The 23780-nt window shown below is 60.4% G+C and overlaps 2 protein-coding genes and 1 long non-coding RNA gene across 5 annotated transcripts; 2 read left to right on the top strand and 1 right to left on the bottom strand.

Annotated features, from left to right (window-relative positions):
* Window positions 1-1042: 1042 nt before the first annotated feature.
* Window positions 1043-11978, bottom strand: ZNF598 (zinc finger protein 598, E3 ubiquitin ligase). 3 transcript variants are annotated; one of them, XM_086691582.1, is made up of 12 exons: window positions 11690-11978; window positions 6717-6829; window positions 6070-6199; window positions 5637-5848; window positions 5320-5537; window positions 4829-4946; window positions 4006-4268; window positions 3791-3875; window positions 2895-3682; window positions 2349-2499; window positions 2085-2235; window positions 1043-1993 (listed from the first exon to the last, which is right to left on the bottom strand). In XM_086691582.1, exons 1-12 carry the CDS (start codon window positions 11912-11914, stop codon window positions 1643-1645), a joined length of 2805 nt encoding a protein of 934 aa, XP_086547708.1. In that variant the 5' UTR covers window positions 11915-11978; the 3' UTR covers window positions 1043-1642. The 3 variants fall into 3 exon arrangements, with proteins under 3 accessions (XP_086547708.1, XP_086547709.1, XP_086547710.1); XM_086691583.1 differs by having other exon boundaries at window positions 4838-4946; XM_086691584.1 differs by having other exon boundaries at window positions 4045-4268; window positions 11690-11977.
* LOC147573215 (uncharacterized) lies at window positions 11873-14288 on the top strand. The gene is made up of 2 exons (XR_015245308.1): window positions 11873-12181; window positions 14247-14288. It is a non-coding gene; the product is annotated as an uncharacterized LOC147573215 (long non-coding RNA).
* A 1282-nt stretch (window positions 14289-15570) lies between these two features.
* NPW (neuropeptide W) lies at window positions 15571-21496 on the top strand. Its single transcript, XM_086691836.1, has 6 exons — window positions 15571-15592; window positions 17920-18040; window positions 18140-18232; window positions 20401-20854; window positions 20894-21088; window positions 21310-21496. Exons 1-6 carry the CDS (start codon window positions 15571-15573, stop codon window positions 21424-21426), a joined length of 1002 nt encoding a protein of 333 aa, XP_086547962.1. The 3' UTR covers window positions 21427-21496.
* Window positions 21497-23780: the final 2284 nt, after the last annotated feature.

Here is a 23780-nt window from a genome sequence, read left to right as displayed (position 1 = left end):
TCCAGATTACTCTTCTGTGGGGCTGGTTTTACTCAGGCCTGCAAAGAAGGCATCAGCTGTGAGGGGCTTCCGGTGGGTCCTAGGGAAGGCAGGTGGCCTCTACGCGGCCCAGTGGAGGGTAAAGAGGGTGAAGGCTCTCTCCGCTGCTGGGACCCGAGCACGGCCATCACCCATGGGCCCTGCTCTGGTCCCAACCACAGGCAGGCAGCACCGCCCAGGCCCACAGCGTCCACACAGGTGGTACCAGTGCAGTTGTGGGGTCCTGGCCTGGCCCCTCATCATCGTGGGTACCCCCTTCCTCATTTAGAAAGACATCTCTGGGGGCACTTGGGTGGTTCATTTGGTTAAGCGTCCAACTTCAGCGCAGGTCGTGATCTCCAAGTTCGTGGGTTTGAGCCCGGTGTTGGGCTCTGTGCTGACAGCTCGGAGCCTGGAGCCTGCTTTGGATTGTGTCTCCCTCTCTCTCTGCCCCTCCCCTCCTCACACTCTGTCTCTCAAAAATGAATAAATGTTAAAAAAAAAAAAAAAAAGCTCAGTTCTCACGTAAGGACACTTCCTTTTCTTTATTTGGATGTGGTTGTGTGTTTAGAACTACTGTTTACGTGGTTTAGGGCAGAAAGGGGAGATTTCTCTGGTCCCCTTCTGAGATACTAGATCTGAATAATTCACAAATTATTTTTTCGCAGAATTTCAGACACGCTCTCTTCTGATGCGCTTTTGCGGTTTACCTCAGTAGCTCCTGACCAGTCTGCAGGTGCAAACCTTGGCTCTGTAGGACTCCCATGTTCTGGAAGGATGGTTTTACTGGCTACTTGACTATAGGTCAGACATGTCCTGGTGTATTCCTGGGAGGCCTGGGCGGTGCCAGACATCCAGGACAGGGCACTGGCTGGTTGCTGCTTCCTGGGAGCACAGCCCAGCCGCCCCAGCTCCGCGCACGGGTCGTCCCCACCCCCACCCAGTTGCTCCCTGGCTGACAGCTCTGAGCCCCCCAGCTGCGGGGTGGTCTGGGAGGACAGAGAAGCTCAGAACACAGGCTATGTGCGTTATTGCAAAATAAATTTATTTGAAGATACACGGTCTTATAAAAGGTCAGAGGCAATTAGAGATCCCAGATTCAGCTTGTCTCATAAAAAGATACAACTTCAAGTAGCACAATTTCGCGTCTGCTTTTAATCCTGAACGTTCTTGAATCACGAAACAGCCAACTGTTTACACAACACGCTCAACATCTGACTCCAGCACGGGTGGACCCACAGCTTCTGGCTTGGGGGCCGCAGCGCCGCGGCCCTCTGGCTAGGGGGGGCGCCTGGAGAGGGCCACTGTTGCCACCAGCTCGGACAGCACGGACAGGCTACGGCCTCCCAGCCCTTCCCTCCCCTCACAACCTCCAAAAGCATGAAAACAAACCAAAAGCAGCCCGCCACCAAGGCCTTCGCCCGGCTCCCAGGAGGAAACGGGATGGACTCCTATGTGACGGTGTGCTGCCGGGGCAGGGTGGGCCTTCCTGGTGACCCCTGGCGGGCTGGCCAGCTGAGGGGCCAAGCAGGCGGCCTCACCAGGGCCTCACCCGGCTGCACGGCAGCCAGGAAGGAGGAAGGAGGCTCACGGGTGTGGCGGCTCCTGCCCATGCTGGCGGGAGCTACGTGAGGATCCTGGCGATGGCTTGCAGGGAGGGAAAGTCGTTGTCCTGGGCGGTGTGCAGTGCCTGGTGGCTGCTGACGTCCCCATGTGCGAGCACCTGCTGGCAGGTGGGGCACACGCAGCAGTCCAGGCCCGCCGGCCGGGCACTGGCCTGCCACGCGCTCTTCTTCTTCTTGGCCTTGGTGCCCGGAGGCCTCTCTCGGCCTCGGAAGTGCGTGTGCGCGGACAGCAGCTCCTGCTGCTTGGCCGTGTCGGGAAGGAGCACCAGCAGCTCGTTGAAGATCTTCTGGAAGTTCTCCCCGAGCAGGTCACGGCAGCTCTTGTAATACTGGGCCGCGGAGATCACGCCCTGCCATCCAGAGCCAGACCCAGTCATGTCCTGTGCGGGCCTGAGCCCCAGCAGTGGCTGCACCGGCCCCCCACACCCCTGCCTGACTCACCTGTCTGAACTCCCCCGATTGGCTCTTGAACTTGCTGAAGCGGGCCTCGTCACTCTGCAGGAAGTCCCTGATGGACTGGATGAGCTGCAGGTTCCTCTCCCGGAAGTTCTCGGGCACCAGGTAGGCCTGTGGTGCAGGTGTCAGCCTCGGTCTGGGGGCCGAGAGATGGGGAGGAGGTGGAGGCTTCAGCCTCTGGGGTGGCCCAAGGTGAGGGCCCTCCCCGGCTCCCGGGGGCACAAGGCTGCATGGCCCACCAACACTTACGCTTTTGTGGCGGTGGCAGTGCTGGGGACGCAGGCCGGGTGTGGGCTGGGCAGGAGGCCGGAGAAGCCAGGCGGCGGCTTGCTGACAGGGGGCACCAGGCCGGGTGGGGGTGGGGGTGGAGCGCCCTTCAGGAGCACCACAGCGTTGAAGCCTGCAGGGGTGGCCCCGCCAGACCCAGAACGTGACCCTGGCTGGCTGGGCTCCAGGGGCCGCTGTGGCTCCCCCTGCCGGCCAGCCCACCAGCTGCGCTCCCTCGGGCAACACTGGCCTCTTGCCCGAAGGTGACTTACTCCCTCCTCTGGAAAGGCCAAGGCCACTAGGCCTGCCCCAGTTTACAGGGAGGGTAAGCAGACTCCTCAGGGGGGTGCCGCCAAGCTTCCGGGGCGGCTGGCCCCTACCTCGCAGGCTTGCCGTCCCTGCTGGCTGGCCGGTGGCTGCCCCCCCCCCCGACACAGCCCCTCAGGGTGTGCTCCCCCCTCCCCCCGGGCCCAGGGGCTTCAATCTGACCCAGATGCCCAGTGGCGGGCCTGAGCCAGGCGCACGTACCTGGGGGAGGGGGCATCCTGGGTGGGCAGGGGACTCCCAGTGCTGGGAAGTCTTCTTGGGCTGTGGGGCAGGGAAGGGGCCCCAGGGGCCGTGGGAGCCCAGGGGGCTCCTTGGGTGTGCTCCGAGCCGGGGCCGGCCCCTCCGTGTGTCCGTTGACAATGACGGCAACTGGCCCCTCGGCTCTGCCAGTGGGTGCGCCGGGGGCCCGCTCGGCCCCAGAGGGTCCATCTCTGTCAGGGGGCGGTGGGGGCGGCGAGGCGGCACCCGGCTTCTCTGAGCCCACCTTCTTTTTCTTGCCGACCTTGGTGAGGGTCTGGGTGGAGGCCAGTGCCAGCAGGGAGGAGACGGCCACCGTGGTGGGCACGCTCCGGAGCTCCTGGGCGGTGAGGCCGGCGCGGCCATCCTCCTCCTCTTCCTCTGAGGGGGGTGGCCCGCCCTTCTTGCTGCCCTTGCCCCCCTTCCCAGCCTTCCTGGGGGGCTGGCTGCTGCCGCCAGCAGCCTGGGCCCCTGTGGTGGGATGCGCCACTTTCTTGCCGCCACTGCTGTTCCAGGCAGAAATGAGGCTGGTGGGGGCAGAGCTGGGCTTTGAGGCGGAGGACACCAGGGCGGGGAAGTCGTCCTCCTGGAAGGTGCTCCTGCCTCTGGCAGGGACATGGTAGGCCAGTGCCAGCCCCGCGGGGCCCAGAGCAGCCGCGGCGGTGGACGAGGAGGAGGCGGAGGAGGAGGTGGAGGCGCAGAGGCTGGGGAAGTCTTCGTCCTTGAGCTTCGAGGTGGGGGGCGGGAGGGTGCTGAGCCCAGGAAGGGGAGTGGCGTCAGCGGCCTGCGGGGCCTCCCCTGCCCCGCACCCACCTTCCGCAGGAGCCCCCCTCTCTTACCCCGGTTCTGTGCAAGCGTACCTTGGAAGCATGGCCCCTGCGGCCGGGCCGGCTGCCGGGAGGGACTCCTGGCTTATAGGACCATTGGCTGAGGCTTCCTTGGGGCCTGTGAGACATAAAAGGATCCGAGGTCAGCGCTGAGCAACGTCCAGGGTGTGGGACCAGACCCCCCGGGTGAGCTTCCGGGGGCCCCCGCCAGTCCCAGGCACCGTGTGGGCCTGGAGCCTGCCTCTCACCTCCCAAGCGGCTCCCACGCCAGGGCAGAGTCAACTCACCTGGACCTTCACCCTGAGTCCGGGGCGGGCGCCGGGCACCTCGGAGCTCCTCGAGACCCCGCACCCCTGCCTCCTCCTTCTTGGGCCTGCTGCCCTCCTCCCGGTCCTCACTCCTGCGTGTCTCCTGCTGCTGCTGCTGCTGCTGCTGCTGTTGCTGCTGCTGCTGCTGCTGTGCGGCCACTGAGGCCCGGATGGCAGCTGCCACTTCCCGGTCCTCTTCTTCCCTGGGAGGGGGAGGCCTTCAGGCTGGGCAAGGCCCAGGACTACAGCGGTGCGCAGAGCGAGGTGCTGGGGAGGGGCCCCCCACCTCCGATGCATCCGGCCAGCGGGCATAGGCCCACCCTCACTGGCCAGGAGAGGGCGCTGCGGATACGGCACGACTCAGGTGCCAGCCTCAGGCTGGGGGTCCTCGGGCAGCCAGGGAGCCCAGTGCTCCGGGCTCCACAGATGCCTCCGTCCTGCCCGACACTGGGGGTGGCACCCGGCCTGAGCGTGTGTGTGCATCAACAGCGTTTCACAGCTCAACTGCACAGAGCCCCCAAGTGACAAGGCCCCCGTCACCCCGCCCTGTGTTACTGGGGTCTCTGGCTACAGCTAGAGAAAAGAGCAGGGCACGTCTGCTTGCTCAGGACACTAAGCAGGCCCACTGCCAGGTACAGGACGCCAGACACCGGAAGGCCAAAGTCCCCCAACCCCTCTGCCTGGTCCCAGCCCAGTTGTCGGCCGCTGCCACCGCCGCGGGGCCGGCGCCAGGAGAACGTCAGCGGCACGCAAATCCTCCCACCTCTTGTACCTCCAGCTTCCTCGGCGGCTCTGCTGGGCTCCACGACCACTGGCCCGGCCCGCACGGCCTTGGCGGTTGTACCTGTCCACCTCCTCGTAGTCCTCGCCCCCGACGACCCCTGCGGCCGGCACACAGCCTGTCACGGGCCCGGGCCGGACCGAGGCAGGTGCTCCGGGACCCCCGAGGATGGGCCCAGACACCTCCAGGGTCTATGTCAGCCCCAGGCGCTCCTCACTCCACCCCACTGCCCCACCCCCGCCCCCCGGGGGGCAGATAGGAGACACCAGGAGCCGACTGCCGCAAAGCGCTCCCTGTGGTCACAATGTGCTCAGACGCTCAGGGCTCGTTGAGAGGCGAGGAGGTGCGTGTCTCCCGTCCACTGGCACATGAGGGGTCAGGTCAGGACCTGGGTCTGAGGTCTGCAGGCCCCCGGGGAGCGCCCGGCTGGAGCCGGAGGGAGCCCCGCTCCTCAGAGGGAAGGCTGTGCTCACCCTCGTTCCGGCGAGAGTGCCGTGGCGTGTAGCTGAACTGCAGGTCGATCTGGCGATTCTGGCGGGCCTCGGCACGGCTGCGGCTGTGGCAGGCCGTCCTGTGGGCCTTGAGGTCAATCTCGGTGCGGAAGGCATGGGTGAACTGCTCGGTGCTGCAGCGGCCCTCCTCACACAGGAAGTGCTTCTCCCGGAAGTGTTCGCGCAGGTAGGCGTAGTCGCTGCCGGGGGGCCGGGGTGTCAGCCGGAGCCCGTGGGCTCCGCCACCCCGGCCAGCGGCCCCTGCCCAGCCTGCTCGGGTGCCTGGGGCCCGCGCCCACCTGTAGTAGTCTTGGGCCCCGTCCGAGTCACAGAAGTGGCAGAAGTAGTGGTCTCGCCGCAGGTGTTTCAGCAGCTCGTCGTTGTCCAGGTAGCGCTCGTCACAGAACTTGCAGAGCGGGTGCCCGCGGTGGGACGTGTCATCGGGGTCCCCCTGCATGCGGTGCCGCGCCAGGTCCTTGCGCGAGTACCATTTGCGCTCGTACGTGAAGATCTGCAGGGAAGAGGGTGCTGGGCGCCGGGGGGGGCCCCTTCCCACAGCCCCGCAACACAGGGGACCCGGTGGTGCTGGTGCCAGCTCTGGGCCCCCAGACGCCAGCAGCCCCTCCCCGCCCGGGCTGCGCGAGGCAGGACAGCTGGGGGGACGCGCATGGCGGCGGGGGGGGGGGGGGGGGGCTGGGGTGGCGCGAGCCAGGAGAGCGGGGTGGGGCGCACCTTGAGGTGCCTGAGGCACAGCTTGCAGCAGAAGAGCTCGTGCTGCCTCCGCATGTGCTGCTCCAGGTCTCCGAAGAGGCCGAACGGCGGCAGCTCGGGGCACTGTGGGCACTCGTGCTGAAGCAGCTGCCTAGAGACACATCGGGCCCCCCGGGCCGTGCGGGCACTCAGTGGCACCGGCCGGAGCGAGCCCTGGCGCCTACTCACGGCCTCTGCGTGCGCTTTGGGAGGAGCCAGGATGACGGGCACCCGGCACGCCCACCAGCGCAGGGGCCCCGGGGTTGAGCCCGGCTGCGGGATGGCCGACCTCTGCGTAGGGCGGGCACGGTGACTACCACACTGGGAGCCAGCCCCTCACCCGCCCCGCGACAGCCGTGCCCTTCATGGGGTTTCCTGCCACGGGCTAAGATCCCAACTCACGCGGGCTTGCGTGCGCCTCACACGCCCCAGAAAGCCGGCACCACGCTACAACCCAGCGCTTTCCCTAGACTCGCCCCGCCCATCCACCCCTGCTGGGCTGACGCCAGGAAAGCAGGGGGGCCCTGACACGCACGCTGCCCTCTCACCCACCCGAGGGCCGTGCCCATCCCTGCCACAAGCCCCTCCCCAGACCCAGGCTGGCTGCAGGCCCCTGGGACCCCGCTCACCTGTACAAGGCAAAAACCTTCCCGTCCGCGAAATAGATGTCATATTTCTTCTCGTGCTGCAACTGGTGGAGGGGAATTGTGGCAAAGGCGGGAAGCTTCTTCCCAAAGACCACCTGGAACCAAGAGTGAGGGGCCTGCTGAGAAGGGCTGTGGACACCCACTGGAGGACACTGTCCGGCTAAGAAGAAAGGGAGGCACTCAGCCCCTCGTGGGAGGCCCACGTCAGGCCCTGCGGGCAGCAGTCTCTGCTATCCTGGGCCACCCAGGGCCCCCTCTCCACACCTGCGGCGTGCCCACCTGGGGTTGCCCGGATGGAGACTCAGTACCCGGCCTGGCCACCAGGGGGCGGCAGGCTCTCCCTCATCCACAGCCAAACCAGCTATGCAACAGACCCAGGTCATCCCAGGGGCGGTGACCCCAGGGGGCAGTGACAGGGACGAAGCAAGCCAGGGCTTAATCACATGGGTGTTGAGCACAGGCCAGATGCAGTCTAAGAAGCAGCTATGGAAATAATGTCACCAGGACGAGACAGGCAACCACGAGTCAAGGCCTAGTCATGCTCTGTCCACCCATGATGCCACGGAGGAGTCGGTCACGGCCCCTGACTGCTTCTTGGCCAGGTTCCTGCCTGCCATCCGGTTGTCAGGGGGGGTCAGTGCCGAGCTGCGGGCACTCAGCAGGGGCAGGGTGCAGACACTCCTGCAGCCTCTTTCCCAGGGGTCTCCGGCACTCTGAGTACAGCGTGCTCAGCCCCTCCACAGAGCCCAGCCCCAGGACCCTCTCGCAGGCCCAGGCCTCCCCTCCTAGACAACAAAGGCACTGTTCCCTCCAGGCTCCCTCCTCGCTGGCCCCCACTCCCCTCCCTTGGATCCAGACATGCTGCTGGTCTCTCCATGCCCCTTCCCACTCCACCACTGTCCCCCCTGGCCTGGAGCTGGTCACTCGCCTCAGCTCAGAGTCCTCACCTTGGGCCATGTCAAGGTCATCCCTGTCATGTTTAGACTCAGCTAAGCTCAGCCAGGGAGGATACCTGGGATCAGAATGGCCATGAACTTGGAAAAGCGCAGTACTGGGTGGGGGGAATGGGTGGTCACAATGTCCCCCAGCAGCAGCACGGTTAAAACTGGTTCCCTGGGGGTCCTGGGGCAGAAGCTGGGGACCTCAGTGCACACTTCTGGTGATACACTGTGGGTAGAAGAAGCCGACCCCCACACCCCCATAGGAGCCCAAGGGAAGCATCAGGGTCCAGCCACACCCACGGTGGGGGGTGGAGGAGGACGAGCTTGCCCCAACAGGCTTTTCTTCCCCTTGATGTCACGTCTGGCAAGGCTGGGCAGGGTGAACGTGACCACCCACCACTGCCCCTGCCGCGCAACGAGTGGGGGCTCATTACAGCTGTGCTCCTGAGGCTCCCCCTCCCCCTGGTTTTCTCCCCAGGACTCCGGGTCTCACACTGGCCTCTTCTCAGGAGACCTGCCCCTCTGGGGCAAGCCCCACCCAGCCCTGCTTTCCGAGCCCAGACCCTAGTCCCTACTGCCTCTTGCCAGGGGACCAGCGCCTGCACACGCAGGGCCCTGAGCTGGTCAGGATGCTGCAGGCCGGCCACAGGTCACGAGGCCTGTCGTGCAACTCAGGGTCCTAGCTGTGCTGAGGCAACACGGACAGCAGACTTGGGAGCCCGGCACCTGCCCACAAGGCGGCTCAGCAGCAGCCCGTGAGGGAACCCCCAGCCAAAAGGCATCCAAGTCCAGCAGACTAAACAGAGGAACAACTTCCTTCCGCAGAGGACACCACTGCCTCCCCCAGCTCCGGCGCCTTCCTCTCCGAGGTCTGCCCTGATCCCCCTTGGGAGCGTCTTGCTGCGGGCACCCTCGCTGTGGACAGAGGTGGGTACAGTCCTCGAGACGGACTGCCCGGCTGTGCTGAGCACACGTGGGCCACGCCAGCAGAAGGGGACACTGGGCTCGCTGGGGAAGGGGTGGCAAGCCCAGGAAGAGGTCGGGGAAAGGGAAGTGGCTGCGGCACACGGCTCAAGGCTGGGTCTGTCTGAGAAAGAGGGGGAGCAGGTCTGGAGCCAGGGGGTGCGAGTGGGGAAATGCTGGTGGCCCCTCCTAGACAGGCTGTGACATGGGGCCCCCGGAGGCCTGCACCAGACGTCAGGAGCGCGAGGGGCAGGCAGGAAGATGGCAGTGCGGCTTGGCGTGGCCCGTGTCCCTGCCCACAGCACAGGGTGAGCGAGTGGCAGGACCGAGTCGCCAAACAAGATCAGGGCACGGTGGCCCAACCCGGGACGCGGAGGAACCGCCAGGCATCCCACCAGCATGGCCCGAGACCCACCCACCCTAGTGATCACCCTGATGGGAGAGGGTCATGGGTCTGAGGACAGAGGCACAGGCCCGGCCTGGACACGTGAGGATGGACCATCCCGGGAAGCCCCTGGGTGGGCCAGGCAGCAGGTGTCAGAGGGGGAAAGGGCACCCCTGGGTGGGCCCCAGGATGCCAGGCCAATCCCTGAAGAGAGGGAGCAGGAGATGGGAGGAGAGCCCTGCTTGGACCCCCACGAGGTGGGTATGTGTTCCTGCCTGGGGCTTTGCTGCTCCCCACTCCCAGTATGCAGTGGGCGCTCCCTGAGCACGAGTGGAAGAAGGGATGGGTGGCGCTAGCATCGACCACTGGTGAGAGTGAGCCTGATGCTGAAGGTGGGCCCCATCTAGAAGCACAGGCCCCTGAGGAGCCCAGGTGGACCAGGCCAGTGGGGATGGGCCCCAACAACAGAAAAACAAGACCGGTCAGCAGGTCTGGCCTCCTGACCTGTCATCAGCAGGTCCCCTCCCACCTCCTGCCTGTGAAACGGAAGGGAGACTAGCTCAGACACATCCCACTTTGTACAGCAGCCCCATCAAACCTCTTGGACGTGCGAGGGGCATCAGGGCCAGGTGGAGCCCAAGGCCTGAATCATCTCTCAGAAGAAAACGGCCTGTAGGAGAGATGTGACTGGGGAAGAAGGGTGGATGGGAAGCCTGACATTGGTCTTGCCGGTGCACCCTGGAAACCATCTGGGGTGGACAGAGACAGACCTGAGAGACAACCTGGGAGCCTGGCCTCGCCTCTACCCTGAGCACCTGCTGGGCAATCTAGATCAGTCTGGCTCCTCGCCTGACCAGCAGCTGCAGGGCTGCTCTGCGTCTGCTCTTTGCAACGCCTGCCCCAGGGGCAGACACAGGGAAGTGCCCGGTCCAGGGGTAGGCCTGTTCCACACAGTCCCTTGGCTCACTTTCCTCCCAAGTTTTTACAAAGACTTAGTTCTGTAAGTAAGGACACAGCAGAGGCAGGGTTCAGGGGCTGGGGGGGGGTGCTGTGGGATTCCCTGGTGGGCATGGCACATTCAGAGGACAGTGCAGGACTCAGCAAGGGAACACAAAGGACCAGGGTGGGGCTGCAAGTTCAAGAGTGGGAGGGAAGCAAGATGAACAGAGAGGATCGTCATCTCACACACTTCCCGGGACACTCTCCTGCTGCCCAGTAATTCAGGGCAGGCCCGAGAGGAAGGCCAGAATCAGCCAAAGGCACCCAGTGCCAAAGCACGCCCCAGCAGGAGCCTGCTGACAGCTCATGTCAACACCCCCTTGCCACAGAGCACTGGAAGGGTGTGGGACCCACAAGGAGTGAGAGAGAGGCCAGATGCCGGCTAGAGTAGCCACACATAGGTGCCTGCTCGCTTCCCGAGCGAGACCTGCAGCCCCGTCCTTCCTGGAAGGAAACTACAGGTGCACTGGGAAACCTGGCCATCCAAGAGTTACGTCATGCCATGCAAGCATGCAAGAGTGGCAATGCTGGGAGGCGCTCACTAGGCCACAGGCCCAAGGCTTTCCTGACCACCCCTCCACCCTAGATCTCTCCCAGGGCTATCTCTGTTCACCCCATGATAGACTGGCGGCATCTCCAAGCGTCTCCTAATGGAGCACAGAGTAAGTGCCCGTGGAGAGCTCGGGAATTATAGCATCAGACATAATTTCTACTTAAACAAAACAAAACAACCAAAGGAACTACTCCTCAACAATGCCATGTCTGCGTCACTTCTAGGAAGAAGAAAGTCAGATTCCCTGGCAGATGTCACCAGCCCAAGCTTTCCATGAACAAACCACGGAATTTCACAATGCTGGAAGCAAACAGATCTCAAAGCAAATCAAGGGAGCTCCAGCTAGGTGCTCCCAGCCAGCATCTGGCATTATTGGGAGGGTGGGGGGAATCTCCATGGTGTCCTCTGACACTCTCCATGGCTTCCAAGTCTGGAAAGAGTCATAAACATCCCCACCTCCGCTGTGGAGCTGAGCCCCTCCCCCCACCCTGAATTGGCAAGGAGGAGAAAAACTTCAGAACGCTTTTATCCCGATCCACCAAGAGTCCTAAGGAAACCTCGATGGTCCTGCCTTCCCCTGTGGTGGGCAGACCAAGGGCCACCGCCCCTCCATACATGAAGGCGCCGGTCTATGGAGGGAGGACTTTGCTGGGGTTAACCTGAGGGACCCAAACACACGTCTGGGCTGGAAATACCCACTTTGACCCTCTGCTTCCAGGACAGACTGCCTCTGGAGGTGCTCCCTTGCCCAGTCCCCTCCACCCCAAGTCCTCTGCCTCCAGTGGAGATCCCTGAGGAATAAACTCTCCAGAGCAAGCAGGTTAGGTAGTTCTTGCTCTGATCATGCCTCTTCCTGTGGCCCGGCAGGAATCCCTGGGGCGCAGGACGAACCGTCCCCCCCAGGGACCGCTCCCTCTTCGACCCAGCTGAGGCCACCCCCTGCCTGCCGGCCCCACGGCCGGGAGCCAGCCCCGGGTGGCCCCGTCAGGCTTGTCTTTCGGAAGCCGGCGCCGCCAGGCCCGCGGCCGGACACCAGGAAGGCAAAGTCCCTTTCCGGCCGCGCCCCGCGCCCGCCCCGGCGCCCCGAACGCGCGGCCCGGCCGGCTCGGCGCACCTGGCGCAGCTCCTCGCGGCACACGGCGCAGTAGCGCTGCTCGCACAACACCCGCATCTTGGTGGAGCAGCGGTAGCACACCGGGTGGTCGCAGCGGCCCAGCGCCGTGGCCTCCAGGTCTCCGCAGCACAGCACGCAGCTCCCGCCGCCCCGCTCGGGCGTCACCGCCGCCGCCGCCTCCAGGGCCGCGCGCCGCCCCTCGGCGCCCGCCACCGCCGCCGCCATGGTCCGGGCTGCGGGCCCCTCCGGCCGGCGCGGCGCGGCGCGGCGCGGCCTGGCTCCCGGCGGGCCCGCCCCTTCCGGGGCGACGTCAGCGCCCCGCCCAGCAACGGGCCCGCCCGGCGGAAGCGCGCGCCGCGACTTCCGCCCCAGCGAGACGCGCGGGCCAGAGCAGGGCTTCGCAAGGTCTCCGTGGCCAGAGCGCTTCGCGCGGGGACACGCAGCGCCGCCGGACGGGTGCGAGTGTCCGAGCGACCCCGGATGACGCTCAGTGTAAGTGTGCCCCTGCTGTGGATGGGCCGTACTCGCGTGCAAGCGCTCTCCCGTGTCGCTGCGAAATGCAGAGTTAACGCGACGGCCCGTAGTTTATAAGCTAGGCTCTCGTCTCGGGAGCCCAGCATTTCTCTCCAGCCCTCACCACTTGTGTTTGGAACACACACGGGCCTGCTCGCCAGGCACCGCCACCACCTGTCTAAGTAAGAGTTTCCTGCAAATCCTTATTGGAAAAGACATCCATCTCCGAGCCAGGGACTGTCTCCCCCAATCCTTATGGAAAAACCAGGCAGGGAACCACGTGCTCTTGACTGGGCACACCCTGCTGAGCTTGGGGGAGCCGGGCCGGGGGGGGGGGGGGGGGGGGCTTGTCGCGGAGAAGCATCAGCGCAAGTTTGTTGAATTGATGGTGGTGAATACCGGGGCTTCCTCCCTGCCCTTGGAGGCCAGGCACACTCCAGACCTCCCTTACGTCATCGAAGGAGGCGAGTCAAATCTGAAACCTTGTATAAAAAAGGCAGTGTGTTGTAGGGAACGAGTCTGGACTTTATTTTTAATTATTCTCTTCTTTTTTTTAATTTTTTAAAAATGTTTATTTTTGACAGAGGCAGAGAGAGAGAGACAGAGTGCCAGCGGGGGAGGGGCAGAGAGAGAGGGAGACACGGAATCCGAAGCAGGCTCCAGTCTCTGAGCTGCCAGCACAGAGCCCGACATGGGGCTCAAACTCACGAACTGTGAGATCATGACCTGAGCTGAAGTCCGTCAGTCGCTTAACCGACTGAGGCACCCAGGCGCCCCACCCCCTTTTTTTATGTAGGTTTCATGTCCATCGTGGGGCTTGAACTCACAGCCCTGAGATTGAGAGCCACCCAGATGACCCTCTTTTTATTTATTTATTTTTTAAGTAGGTGCCATACATAGCTTGGGGCTGGAACTCACGACCCCGAGATCAAGAGTCATGTGCTCCACCGACTGAACCAGCCAGGCACCCCAAGCCTGGACTTTAGAATCAGACAGAAATGGGCTGGAAACCCCCCTTCAGCCACTTACTTGCTGGCAAACTTGATTGGCTCACCAAACCCTTGGCTTCCTCAGTTGTAGACAGGGATCATCACACCAAATAAATCTGGTGGACTGGCCACATGCAGTTGCCGTCCGACTCTCATGAAAGCCCACTAAAATGACAGTAAAGGAATAAAACACTTTCAATCCACAAGTGCAAAGAGAACAGGAAGGGAGGAAACAGCTAGTGAAACACATAAACAAACTTTAGGACAGGAAAATGATGGAATGACTTATTTTACAAAACATTCTTAACACCTTTGGGGGGAACCCTGATAAGTTTCACTGCTGGCGAGCTGAGGCGGGGGACTAAAAACTGCAGTGTCTGCAAGTCAGTGCATGAACCCGGGGACCTGGGCCCTCCTACCCTGCCCTGATGACTGTATCCAATTCCTTCCGTCCCACCACGTGCTCTCAATAGGAGACTTTCCAGTGGAGAAACTGACCAGCCCCAGAGAAAAGCTTCACTGACCACGGCATTGCAGAAGGAAAAGCCATTCCTACAGTGAAGCCATGCCCCCACACAAAGGGCATCCAGGTCTCACGCATACGTGGGGACAGACAGGCAGCCAGATCTCTAGACTTAGAAGGAAAACCTGCAGTGTGAAAGATAGACCAGAAGAAGCCAACCCAGAGAGCAAAAGGAAGGTTTTTAGAAAGAGCTGTATTTGGGGTGCCTGGCTGGTGGAGCACATGACTCTTGATCTCAGGATCATGGGTTTCAGCCCCATGTTGGGTGTGGAGCCTTCATTCATTCATAAATAAATAAACAAACATACATCATACACACACACATACATACATACGTACATACGCGTGGGTGGCTCAGGTCATGATCTCATGGTTTGTGTGTTTGAGCCCTGGCATCAGGCTCTGCACTGACAAAGCCTACTTGGGATTCTCTGTCTCCCTCTCCTTGTGTCCCTTCCCTGATCTCTCTTTCTTTCAAAATAAATAAGTAAACATTAAAAAAAAAAAAAAGCGCTCTATTTGATATTTCCAGAAAAGATACTGCTTCCATGAAATGAGAATAAGATGCCTTGAACGATAACAAGCACCAAACAAATCAGAACAAGAAAGAGCTACTAGAAATTAAAAACATAAGTAAAAATTCAAGAGCAAAATCGGAAGATACAGTTAAAGAAATCTCCTGGCAAGCAGAACAAAAAAACAGATGGAAAATAAAAAGGATGGAAATCTTGTTTTTTTTAATAACAGTAGCTGTGACTTCTTTTTTTTTTTTTTTTTAACGTTTATTTATTTTTGAGACAGAGAGAGACAGAGCATGAACGGGGGAGGGTCAGAGAGAGAGAGGGAGACAGAGAATCTGAAACGGGCTCCGGGCTCTGAGCTGTCAGCACAGAGCCCGACGCGAGGCTCGAACTCACAGACTGTGAGATCATGACCCAAGCCGAAGTTGGACACTCAACCGACTGAGCCACCCAGGTGCCCCAAGAGGATGGAAATCTTACTCTAGAAGGTACGATATGTAATTAATAGGAACTTCGGAGAGAACACAGAAAACGGAGAGGGGCAAATTACGAAAGACTAAGGTAACACAGGCCACGGCTCAGGGACACAAGTCTCCATACTGAAAGGGCCCAGGCAAGGAAGAAAGGCCGCCCGCGAGTGACATCATCAGGCACGGCAGAGGCAAACAGGAGGGCTGCAGACCAAGTGAAGATCCCCCCACCCCCACCCCAGAGCTTGAAGGAGGGGGAGGTGAGGAGGGAGAAGACCCTGGAAGGATGGAGAATCAGACTTTACTCCTGGAACACGGGAAGCTGGAAATTCTGTCAAATTTTTGAGGGACTAGGATATCCATGCACACCTTCTATGCCCAGAAAAATCTTTCCACTAGGCCTAAAGCCACTGCCATAAAAGGGACAACGTATTTAGCACACATGAAGCTACCAGAGGGTTCACGTCTCCAAAATGTTAGGGACTATCCATTGGAAGATGATCTGGCATCCAGAACACGGGTTTCAAGCCAGATGAGAGTGACAGCAAAGTGTGGGATGGTGCCTGTGCGGAGACCCCTGAGTAGGTGTGAGAAGAGAGGGGTATGCAGTCTGGAGCAGGAGGCTGCCACCTCCCACAGGGAGGCCTCCAGAAAACACGGTACTCATCGGGTGCCCTCACGTGCTTGAGAATCCGGAAAAGTTACTGCAAAGAGCTCGACCTACCTCTCAGAGCCTTTGGGGGAAAATAGCAAAATAAGCATACAGAGAAACAAGCAGAGAAGAAAAAGTGACAAGCGTTCGGCAAGAAAGGAAACCTAACCATCGTACATTACTCGGCTTAGCAGCGAAGCGATTCACACGGCCATGATAATGTGCACGCTGACTGGTGAGTTAGCCAAAAGTTGTGATAAAACCCTAGTAGAAGGATGGAGGGATGAAAAGTGGGCTTATTGGGGTGTAAGAGGGCCGAAGCTTCATCTGAATTTGTGGGAAGCCTTTTGGTGCTGCCTGCAACAGATACTTTGGAAAGCAGCAATTTATAATCTAAGGGTCTGTGGTTCCCAATTGGGGGCAGTTTTGCCCCCAAAGAGGCATTTGTGGTGGTCACAGCAGGGTGGGAACGTTACTGGCATCTCCTGGTTCATTAGTTTCCTGTTGCCACTGTTAAAAATCACCACGAATTTAGCAGCTTAAAACAACACATCCCTTGTCTCACAGTTAAGGAATTCAGAAGTTCTAAATGAGTCTCAACTGGGATAAAACCAAGGTGCAGGTGGGGTCCTCGCCTTCTGATGAGAATCCGTTTCCTCGTTTTTCCAGCCTTAGAGGCGCCCCCCCCCCCCCCCCGTGTCTGCAAATTGCGTCATGCCAGCCTCTTGGCGTCGTCCCCCACCCCTTCCCTGACCCCTCACTAAAGGACTTCCACACTAAAGGACCCATGTGACGATGCTAGGCTCACGTGGATGATTCAGGACCATCTGCTTATATTAAGGTCAACTGATGAGCCTGCCTAATTCCTAATTTCGTCTGCAAGTTCAGTCCTCTGTCCCCTTATCCAGTAAGAGTGCACGGGTTCCAGGATATGTGGGGTGCAGACGGCTTGGGGAGAGGCTGTTACTCTGCCTGTACAGATGAGTAAAGGCCAGGGATGCTGTTACACGTCTGACAGTGCCCAGGGCAGCCCCCACAGATGCGGGGAGTGCCAAGGGTGAGGAGCCCCGATGTGGCCATCAGTTTTGCTGGGGGCTTCTGGTTGGGAGGAGGCGAAGGGAGCTTCCTGGGGAGCTGAAGTCTTTGCTCTCTTGATCTGGGCTGTGGGCACACAGATGTATGCATCCCTAACAAATGCAGTTATTAGATGTGCACACTGAAAGTATGTTACGCCTCCTTGAAAAGACCACTGGGGGGCCTGGGTGGCTCTCTTGATCAAGCGTCTGACTCCCATTTCTGCTCTGCTCGGGATCCCTGAGTCGTGGGATTGAGCCCCACGTTGGGCTCCGTGCTGAGCTAGGAACCTGCTGGGGATTCTCTCTCCCCTGCTCGTGTTCTCTTTCTCTCGAGACAAAAAAAAACCCACTGATTTTTAGAATAGCAGTTAAGTTTACGATTTTTAAATAGGGGGTAAAACTAGAAGAAACAGCTGGGGGACTTGTGAGCACCTGCATCTGCAGAGCAGGACTGGGATGTGAACGGCAGGCGGGGCGGTGAGGACGCCTTTAATGTTCCTCTCCTGGTAGCATTAATTTATAATGTAAATTACCTTACTAGAAATTAGTAATTAAAAATAATAAGACAGGGGCACCTGGGTGGCTCAGTTGGTCAAGCGTCTGAATTCAGCTCAGGTCATGATCTCATGCTTCAAGGTTTTCAGCCCCGCGTCGAGCTCGGTGCGGACAGCCTGGAGCCTGCTTTGGATTCTGTGTCTCCCTCTCGCTGCCCCTCCCCAGTTAACACTCTCTGTCTCTCTCTGAAAATAAATAAATGCAACATGAAAAATAAGACGAAACAGAAATTTGCTCCATCACTGCATCCTTAGGCTGGAAGTCCCTGTCGGGGCCAGGCTCTGTGCCCAGTGTTGAGGTTGAGTGTCAGGAAGATGTCCTGGCCCAGGAGGGCTTGGTGCCCGTGCGGGAAAGGTGGTGCGGAAACAGGCCAAAGCCACGTTCCCTTGGTTTCCAGGAGGCTGTTGGGTGGATGAAGGGAGAGGCAAGCCCCACAGAGGAGAGTCAGTTCTCATGGCCATGGACCTGTCACCTCCTCCCCTCCTCCCGTGGTGGAGCTTTGGCTCCAGACCCTTAGTGGGAGAGGGGCAGAGGCCTTTGTCACTGGGTCCCTGTGTTCAGGGCTGGGCAGGGCACAGAGCCCCCCTCCGTACCCTAAATTGGGAGTCCCCAGGACTACTGTGTACTTCGCTCCCCCCACCTGGCCCTGGGCTCCCTCCCCCCAGGCCTTCTGCACACCTGCACCTGATAGGAGCCCCGCTTCCTCTCTGCCTGGCCTTCGTCCCTTGTTCCCACCATGACATTTTCCTTCTCGGCTTCACAGCTATAAAAAAGCAGGACAAGCGGCTCGGGTTTTAACTTCAGATACCGAATATCATCGTGCAGAGTACTTTCCTCTCTTTAGCCGTCGTGCTTTGGGGATTTGTCTGTGCTGGTACTTGTAGCTGGACTTCAGTGTTCTAACCGCCACGGAGACTGTATTGCCGCCTAGCCACAGGTGATCCTATGCTGACGCCTCCCTTCGATCCCTGGGGGCTCCAGGAGCCCCCAAGTACCCTTAAAAGCGAGGATGTGCAGCGTCAGAGGACCCTGGCAGCCCGCGTCGTGCCACGGTGCCCGCCCACCGCACACTCCAGGTGGCTCTCCAGGCCCCTTATGGTGCCCCGGGGAGGCTGCTTTCCATGAGGCTCCCTGGTCCCGTGGTCCTCCAGGTGCGCCCACGGCTCCCTCTGCGCCCGCCACCCCAGCAGCGCCTGCCCCGTCACCCCTCCATCAGAGTGTTTTACCAGCAGTTTAGGAGGCAGGTCAGCCTCTGGGACGGTAACAGCCACAACCATTTTTTTATTTTTATTTTTTAAATTAAAAAAAATTTTAATGTTTATTTTTGAGAAAGAGACAGAGCACAAGTCGGGGAGGGGTACAGAGAGAAGGAGACACAGAATCCGAAGCAGGCTCCAGGCTCCGAGCTGTCACACACAGCCCGACGCGGGGCTTGAACTCATGAACCGTGAGATCATGGCCTGAACTGTAGTCACTCAACTGACTAAGCCACCCAGGCGCCCCTTCAATTTTTAAATGTTTTTATTTATTTTTGATAGAGACAGAGCGTGAGCAGGGGAGAGGCAGAGAAGGGGAGACATAGAATCGGAAGCAGGACCCAGGCTCCGAGCTGTCAGCACAAAGCCCGATGTGGGGCCCAAACTCGTGAACCCCGAGACCGTGACCTGAGCCGAAGTCAGATACTTAGCTGACTGAGCCACCCAGGCTCCCCTGCACAACCATTTTTTTAGCAGCTACTGTGTGCTAGGCATGGCCCCAACACCCACGCCTGAGTTCATGCTCACAGCGAGCTGATGAGGGGCCATTATCATTCCCAGTTTGCAAATGAAGAAGCAGACAGGAGAGACTGGGACACACACCCTTGCCCCACACCCCCCACCACCAAGCACGGCACACATCCCCCCCCCCCCCCCCGTTCTGCAGGGCCCTGTGGGGAGGGCTGCTGCTGCTTCTGACTGCCCCCCAGAGCTTGCCAGAACCGTGTCGGGCCCCTCCTCCCTTCAGCAGGTGCCATCCTCTGCCCCCACAGCCCCACGATGCTCCCTTGACACGGAGACCTGGGAGGAAGGACTGGCCCAGGCTCTGTTCCCTCCAACTCCCAGAATCACCCCTTCCCTTTTGCTAAAGACACAGGCAGAGGGTGAGGGACAGTTTCCGTCAAGAACTTCAGCTCAGACCCCCAACCTGGGGATCTAGGTTGGAGCCCACTCGCCCCACCGTTACCCAGCAGGTGTGATCCAAACAAGTCCATTATCCTGGTGCCTTAACCTTCCTCACTGGCAAATGGGGTCAATAATTGACCCTCCTCAGCGCGCCTGGCTGGCTCAAGTCACTGGAGCACGTGACTCTTGATCTCAGTGTTGTGAGTTCGAGCCCCACATTGGGTGTAAAGAGTACTTAAAAAAGTAAAACCTTGGGGCGCCTAGGTGACTCGGTTAAGCGTCTGTCTCCTGATCCCAGCTCAGGTGATCTCAGGGTCTTGAGTTCAAGTCCCGCCTTGGGCTTTACTCTAGGTGCATAGCTCACATAAACAAACTTAAAAGAAATAATCATCCTACTTTCATGGCATTGTTAGGAGATAAAAATAAGACATTTCAGGATCCTTGGTGTCTGGAATCTAGAAGGTGTTAGGTGAATGCTGTGGTTGCTGGGGGTGCGGTGAAGTCGGATCGTTTTGAGGGCTGCATCCTTCCTGGGCTGGGGCTCTGGCAAGAACGGGTCGGGCTCTGCCCTCTGGAAGGGGTTGTTAAACCCCTGTAGCCAGGAAGGAATACTCGGCGACTATTCACACGAGGGCCATGTAGACGGGATCCTGAGTGATGGCAAGGAAGGGAAGGATGTTCCAGGCACAGAAGTGCAGAGGTGGGCAGAATCACTGGTTGCTGGGTACAGCAGAAAGATGATGGAGACTGGCCAGAGGAAATGGTCTTGGGTGGGGGGAATCGGGACCAGAAAGCAGGCTAGAGGGCCACAGGGCCTCATCCTGCCCAAGCCAGGGCTGCCGGACGAGAGGGGCTTCCTCTTGATTCTGGAAGCCCTAGGGAACCACTAAGCACCTCAGGGAGGGCCCCATGTGGCCAAACTCGTGGTTGCAAGCATCCAGCTGCAGCTGGGAAGTGGGTTGGTGGGCAGAATCGAGGGTGGGAGAGGAGAGGAAGGGGTAGGGGACAGACTGAAGAGCTACGTAGGTGGGGACAAGAGAGCCCTCCCGGAAGTAGATCCACAGAGGGTTCTCGAATGATGCAGAGGGCTCTTCCAGCCTCCGTCTTTCCTCTTCAGTGCACAACCTGCAAGAGCTGTGGTTAAGGGGGCACCCATTCTACTTGGGGGGAGGAGGAAGCCGAGCAGCTCCCTGGGGGAGGGGACGGCAAGGGCGCTCCCAGCGGATCGTCAAGATGAGCTCTGGCTGAAGGCCCACCGCCACTCAGAGAAGGTGCCCTGATAACCCACCCACGTCCTTGCCATGGCAGCCCGGGCCTCTCTTCTCCCTCCTTTGGGAGCCCGGCGGGTACCGCCCGGACGAGCAGGGGCGGGGCCCGCGAGCGGTTATAGTCGGATCCACGGCGCTCTGGCTCCCCGACGCCGCCGCAGTCCCCGCAGGGCGCCGAGACCCGGTTGCGTTAGTTCCTGGTCTGCCCCGCCGGGCGGCCGTGCACGTGAACATCCTGGCGCGGGGCACGGGGGTGCGGGGCCCTGCGGGCCGGCCGGTGCTCGCATTGTTGCTGCTGCTGCTGTCGCTGCCCGCTGACGCCTGGTACAAGCACGTGGCGAGTCCCCGCTACCACACGGTGGGCCGCGCCGCGGGCTTGCTCATGGGGCTGCGCCGCTCGCCCTACATGCATCGCCGCGCGCTCGCTGCCGGACCCGTTGCCTCGGACACCCAGGGCCTGGGCGCGTCCCCGCAGGAGCCATCTGCCAGAGACACCCTCCTTCCGGCGCCCGTCCCCCGAGGTGCTCTTCTGCTGCCCTCTGGGGTTCGGGAACTGTTGGAGACCCGAAGGCACTCGCGCGCAGGGCTCCGGGTCAGTGCGCCTTGGAGCTGGCGCCACCCCGAGCGCGCGCCGGAACTGGAGCCAGGGCTCCTCCGCGGAGCAGGCCAGGTACGTGGGGAGAAGGGGGCGAGGACGTCTGGGGAGATCTGAGCCCGGTGCGCCCACTCACATGCCCACGAGGCACCCCACGACTCTCCTGTCTCCCACTCCTTAGGGAGAAAGGCTTCCCTGGAGTGTCCTACCCTTCCCAGCCTTGGGGACGTTTTGCGTGGGGGGTGGGTAGTGGAGGGCGCACAGCCCTGTCCTCGAGGTCCTGCTCTTCTTTCTAGAGCCTTGGGAGACTCTCCTGTTCAGCCACGGTCTGCCCAGAGAACCGCGTTCGCCGGACCCCACGTCTCCAGGGCTATCCTGAGCGCCGCCCCTGCTGGCAATGCCCTTTCTCCTGACCCAGGCAGAATACATTAGTTCTCTAGGGCTCACAGCGACTGGTCAATAAATTTGCCTGGTTCATGTGTCCCCGTGTGTGACCCCTTTCCTCTGTGATGTGTACTTGGCATCTAGCTCTAGGGCACCAACAGCTGCACCCACGCCCTGGCAAATATCAGGAGCCTTCTCTCTGGCCAAGGGATGCCCGCTCCTAACCATCTCCCAACTGTAAGTGCTTGGGGAACAGAAGGGGGGACAGAGGCAGAGACATTGCTGGGGCCTAGGTCCCCTTTTCCCTTCTCTGCCAGTACTGCCCCTCCTATTTGGGGGTGGGGTCATCAGACCAGGTCCCAGGGTCCCACAGGAGGGGAGAGGTCTCATGGGAGGTAGGCACGAGTCAGCCCCTGGGTCCTGATGCCATCCACCAGAAAGGAGAGTAGGCATTCATACCCTACCAGCTGAGAGCGAGAGCCCCCACCTCAGCCTCCCAGGAGCCCTGCAAGTGCCCCCCCTCACTGTGGCCCCTGGCCAGGTTCGGGAGCCCTGGCAGCCCACCCAGCCTTTCCGCCATCTCCCGGCTTCATTTCAGCCACGATCTCCTTTGTACCCCTTCTTCAGGCCACCCTCTCCTCCTAGGGAGGAAAGGCCCCTTGCCTCCCCAGAGACCCTTCCCCCTCTGATCCTCTCCACATTTCCAGTTATTGGCTCCAAGCCCCATGTAAATGTGCTCTGCCATCTTGAATAAGGACCTCCCTCCACCTGGGCCCCCTTATAGATCCTGCTCACAGGTGCCAGGGCCCCTCCACCCTTCTGCTCCCTCATTAACCCTCCTCAGTATGGGCTCTGACTCCCACAACTGTTCTGGACCAGACCTCGAAGTGCCTGTCTGCTGTGCCCTGATACTGTCGGCCTCCCGGAGCCCTCCCTTGGCCATTTGGCAAGGTGTTCCCTTGGGGCACCCAGCAAGGACTGGAGGAGGGGTGGTCCCATGCCTGTTGGGCCAGCTAACTTCGACAGGCCCACCTAGAACTGGCCCCCACATTCCCCTTGGCCTCTGGAAGCCCCCGTCTCTCCTTACTGGCAACTCCTCATCTCCTGGATGCATCCTTCTCCCCACGTGGTCCCCTAACGTGGGTGCTCTTTTTTACTCCACCCTCCCAATTCTTACCAACCCCTGGATTTATTTATTTATTATTTATTTTTTAATGTTTTTTATTTTTGAGGGAGAGAGAGAGACAGCAGGGGAGGGGCAGAGAGAGAGGGAGACACAGAATCCGAAGCAGGCTCCAGGAGGTGTGCTGCCAACACAGAGGCCAACGCGGGGCTGGAAGTCACAAGACACGAGATCATGACCTGAGCCGAAGTCAGACGCTTAACCGACTGAGCCACCCAGGCACCCCGACCAACCCCTAAATTTACTGACTCTGATTCCAGGATCTGCACTGAGGGGAGGGGCAGCCACCTGACTCCTCAGGTCAACACACTCTCTGCACTCCAAGTCCACTCCTGCCAAACTTGGTCTTTCACAACACGCGTGTCCTGTGCACAACACCTCAAGGGCTCTCCACCACTGATGGCACGAAATCCATGTGCCACGTGCACAAAGTCTAAGGCTGCCCTGTCCCGCGGTCTCATTGCTCCCTCCCCTCCCTCACACAGAGAGCAGGAACTCTGGGCAGATTCCAGAACAGCCCCACGGTCCACCCTGAAGAAGGACTCTGGGGCCTCAGGCCATGTTTAAATGCCCTCCTCAAGGGCTGTGCCAGTCCTGGGCTTGCCCTTGGATCTAAGCGATGTTTCCCCAGTGCTCAGCAGCGCCTGGTGCCAAGTGGCCTGTAAATGTTTGGTCACAAGTGCCGGAACCCTTGGTGAGACGCTAGATTTCACGAGGCCTGGAGGTACCCCAGTCCAGAGAGGTTGGTGCCAGGTCCAAGGTGAAACTCCCCGATTAGGGACTTGGCAGAGGCCCAGCTTCCCTGCCCACCACCTACGTGCACCCCCGTGCCCCTGCAGTACAAGGAGCCCTAGTGCGTCGCTCCCGCTCTAATCTCCACCCAGCCCGGGAGGCCGAACCGAGTCGGAGCCAGAGGGGCGGGGCCTGGGCCAGCCCCTCGGATGAAGCGATCCCAGCGACAGCCAGCAGGTGGCGCTGCGCGGCTGCTCTCTCGGGCTGCAGTCTCCCTGGGAGCAGGGGCGTGGGCGGGCCCAGAGCGGGTGGGCGGGCTCCTGCGCTGCCTCCCTCGGTGGTCGTCGCGGTTCTCCCCTTCTCTCCCCTTCTCTCCCCTTCTCGTCTCCGGGTCTCTCGTTCTCATCACAGTTTCCGTCGCGCTGGTCCCCCGCCTGCTCCAGTTTCGAGCTCTGAAGAGAAGCCTGG

Source organism: Puma concolor, chromosome E3 (genome assembly GCF_028749965.1).
Source record: "Puma concolor isolate L17-30 chromosome E3, mPumCon1.1.hap2, whole genome shotgun sequence".
Classification (NCBI taxonomy): Eukaryota; Metazoa; Chordata; class Mammalia; order Carnivora; family Felidae; genus Puma; species Puma concolor.
This window is presented reverse-complemented; position numbering and strand designations above follow the sequence as displayed.

Bases quoted from the DNA above. Each gene is read 5' to 3' on its own strand.
- ZNF598 (XM_086691582.1), bottom strand. From the start codon at position 11,914: ATGGCGGCGGCGGTGGCGGGCGCCGAGGGGCGGCGCGCGGCCCTGGAG. The intron at 4,269-4,828 runs GTGGGAGGATTT...TCCCCCTCCCAG, and splicing joins GGAAGCTGGAGGTACAAGAG to GGAAGAAGAGGACCGGGAAG. The intron at 1,994-2,084 runs GTGAGTCAGGCA...TCTGGATGGCAG, and splicing joins AATCGGGGGAGTTCAGACAG to GGCGTGATCTCCGCGGCCCA.
- NPW (XM_086691836.1), top strand. From the start codon at position 15,571: ATGATAATGTGCACGCTGACTG. The intron at 18,041-18,139 runs GTGCCCGCCCAC...GTGGTCCTCCAG, and splicing joins GCAGCCCGCGTCGTGCCACG to GTGCGCCCACGGCTCCCTCT. The intron at 21,089-21,309 runs GTACGTGGGGAG...TCTTCTTTCTAG, and splicing joins TCCTCCGCGGAGCAGGCCAG to AGCCTTGGGAGACTCTCCTG.